The sequence below is a fragment of the Nematolebias whitei genome, chromosome 6, assembly GCF_014905685.2.
Source record: "Nematolebias whitei isolate Nwh7 chromosome 6, NemWhi1, whole genome shotgun sequence".
Taxonomy (NCBI): Eukaryota; Metazoa; Chordata; class Actinopteri; order Cyprinodontiformes; family Rivulidae; genus Nematolebias; species Nematolebias whitei.
The window spans coordinates 30,971,892-30,974,901 of NC_056503.1; the positions used below are offsets into that span (position 1 = coordinate 30,971,892).

General features: G+C 41.8%; 1 protein-coding gene across 1 annotated transcript in view; it reads left to right on the top strand.

Annotated features, from left to right (window-relative positions):
• Positions 1-1,746: 1,746 nt before the first annotated feature.
• Positions 1,747-3,010, top strand: part of ppm1na (protein phosphatase, Mg2+/Mn2+ dependent, 1Na (putative)) — an 11,051-nt gene continuing 9,787 nt past the window's right edge. The window contains exon 1 of the mRNA XM_037677801.1: positions 1,747-1,762. Within this exon, the coding sequence (XP_037533729.1) occupies positions 1,747-1,762 (16 nt within the window). The remainder of the gene's footprint in view (positions 1,763-3,010) is intronic.

Below are 3,010 nucleotides of genomic sequence, written 5' to 3' on the forward strand. Positions count from 1 at the left end.
AACTTCTAAAAGTTCAAAGTTCGTTCTTTTCATTCTCATCACATGTGGTACATGAGGTGGAACGAAACTGTGTACTCAAGGTCCCAGTTACATCCAACAACAGCAAAAATATAAACTATAAATCTCTGCATCAAATCTCTATTCTCTGCAAAAGATGTAAACTATTCGTCTAAGGTCCTCTGACTTTTGAACTTTCTTGTTCTAATTTGTGTCTCAGTCACATCAGATCACGTGCGCCTCAGGAAAAAGTAAAAAAAAAAAGGTCATCACACTGTATGTCTAATTTTATAATCCGCTCTTGGCATTTATGAAATGGTTTGATACAAATTATTACAGACAGCAAAGACAAACTAAAGGCTAAAGTTGCAAAAAAAAAAAAAAAAGACTGAGTCCATTAAATAATAATGAATAAACTCATATATTGTGTTTATAATGTTGGGGGAAATCAATGTTTGCAAATAACGACTAAAATGGGCAGCACGGTGGCTCAGTTGGTAACGCTGCCCCCTCTCAGTGAGAAGGTTGCTTGATCGAACCCCAACCAGGGACATTTCTGGGTGGAGTTTGCATGTTCTCCATGGGCACCAGTGACCCCATGACCCAAAAAGGAAGAAGCGGGTAAAGATAATGGATGAATGGATGGATGACGACTATAAACGCTAAGATCTGCTCTACGTTGAGTTGTGTTTGATATGTTGACTGCAGCTCAGTGACACGTTCAGCAGACGAACTGAAAAAAGTCTGAATGAGAAAATACAGAACAAACGAATGACAGTATACGTCACTGACCATAGTCTTCTGTCTTGTTTCTTACCCTGAACTGTCTGTGAGGGGTTCTGTTGGATCAGTGAGGCCGGATGGACATTCTGGCTCGATGTCCCCTCTCTTTGGACTCCCGCATCTCTCCCTTGAGTTTCAGTTTGCTCCTCGCCTCCCCTTCCTGCAGGGCTTGGTGTCCTCAGTTCGACCCTCTCCTGCGAAATCTCTTCCTCCTGACTGAGAAAAGCCTGAGGGTCCCAGTCCACATCGGGGGAGTCCAGCAGCAGTTCCAAAGTGTCCGTTCGAATCAAAGGAGAGCGACATCCCCGAGGGCCGGCCCTGCGTCGCTCTCGATGCTGCCGCGAAGCTCCAGCGGCTTCGGCCTCCGCGATGGCGATGTAGGAGAAAGTCTGCTCGAAGGAGTTCTGGCGAGGGGTCCCCCAGATGGACGAGGAGGAAGCCTGTCCTTCGTCATCATCAGGACCTCCCACCTCGTCGTCGTCAGACCACTCTCTGGCTGTTTGCAGCTCAAACACCTCTGACTCCTCGTTTCCACCTAGATGAAGCCCAGACAATGTAGAAAACAGTCAATCCTGCTTAAACAATTTGATCTGTCCCTCGTTTCTTTTACATTTTACTTCCAATCTACAGCTTTTCAAGCTGTCTAACGGTCCTCTGAACTTTTATTTTTGGTTGTTCGGCTGCTTTTTCACTTATTTTCAGTCTAGTATTTGACCAGTTTGAGTTGAATGGTGTTTGTATTAAACCACTTGACTCCGACCTGTGACTCATTCAGGCATAAAAAGACACCAGTGTTGGGTCAACACAGACAACTTAGCAAAGAAACTATTTTGCATTTGGCGTTTAGACACTGATACAACAGTTTGTAAAAAAACAAAACAAAAACAAAAAAATGTTTGTTCCGATTTTCCTTATTGGATCTATAAACACACGCTCTCATCGCTTTTTAATCACACGCTGCACATCATGCCGTCATGGTCGGGTACAAGAACTGGACAGGAAATGAGTGGAAAACTGTAAAATATACCCAGAAAACATGAGAAACTACAGATCAAGCCCACTTCTGGCACTTTTGAAGCAAAGTATTCAAATAAATTTGAGGTGGTCTAAAACTTGTGTATGAAACTGAGCAGTAGATAAAAACACATTTGACTCCAAACATCAGACAGTTGTTTGATTGAAGCGACTGCAGCAGCTACGTTCAGCATGAGGTTAGTTATCTGAATGGACAGTAATCCTGCTCAATGGGTTCATCAGATAAAAGCAACCAGGTGTCATTTGATTTAGAACGACAGTGTGGGATCTAAAGAGAAAACCCTCTTTAAAAATAGAAAAAAATCCTTTCCAAAGAATAAAGGGACATTTCTCTTAACCTGCAGATTTTTTTAAAACCAAACTTAGAAAAACAACTTAACAGCTGAAATCACAAATTTAATGGATGAATGTTTCTTACCGTCAGTACATGGAGGTGTTGAGTCTGGAGTCGATGCCACTGAGCCATACTCCTCTGTGGAAAAACAAAAAGAATTAAACATGAATAAATATGGGCATGAATCCCAATATGAACAAATGTTCCTTGCCAATGATCAGAACTGGTGTTCTATAGGAAAATAACCAAAAAGCTTGACCAGCTGACACTGCAGTCCATTGCTCGGAGAACTGGGAACAAATTCATGTGACTTAAATACTCTCAGAGAATTGAAAAGATGATTTGTTGAGTATATTTCACATCAAAGAATACTGATCTGACAAAGTAATGTTAATGTTTTACTAAAATGACATCACAAACCAGTAAATAAACCCATTAAGAGCATAGATTAGGTCACTGACGGAGGTATTCTGAGCCTTCACTACATTAGATAGCCAGCATGACATTGTCATATAAATCAAGCAGGCAGAGTAAATTAATGCAGCATATTTTGTTCATCAGTTGAAGGAACACAAGCAAAAATGGAGCCACTTTAATCTATTAGGTCAGCTGCACACTCAGACAATTGCATGCAATAAGAGACAAACAGGGAGCGATAAGCAGGAGTCCTAACACGGCTGCATGCAACGGCTTCACAACCAAATCAGGCAAAGATAAGGACAACTAAATAAGGTGCTACTGTTTCTGCAGCCGTCTGTTCAGTGTTTGTTTAAGGTACAGGCATGAGAGAGGAAGAAGGACTGAGCTAACACACACACACACACACACACACACACACACACACACCGGTACAATGCTCAG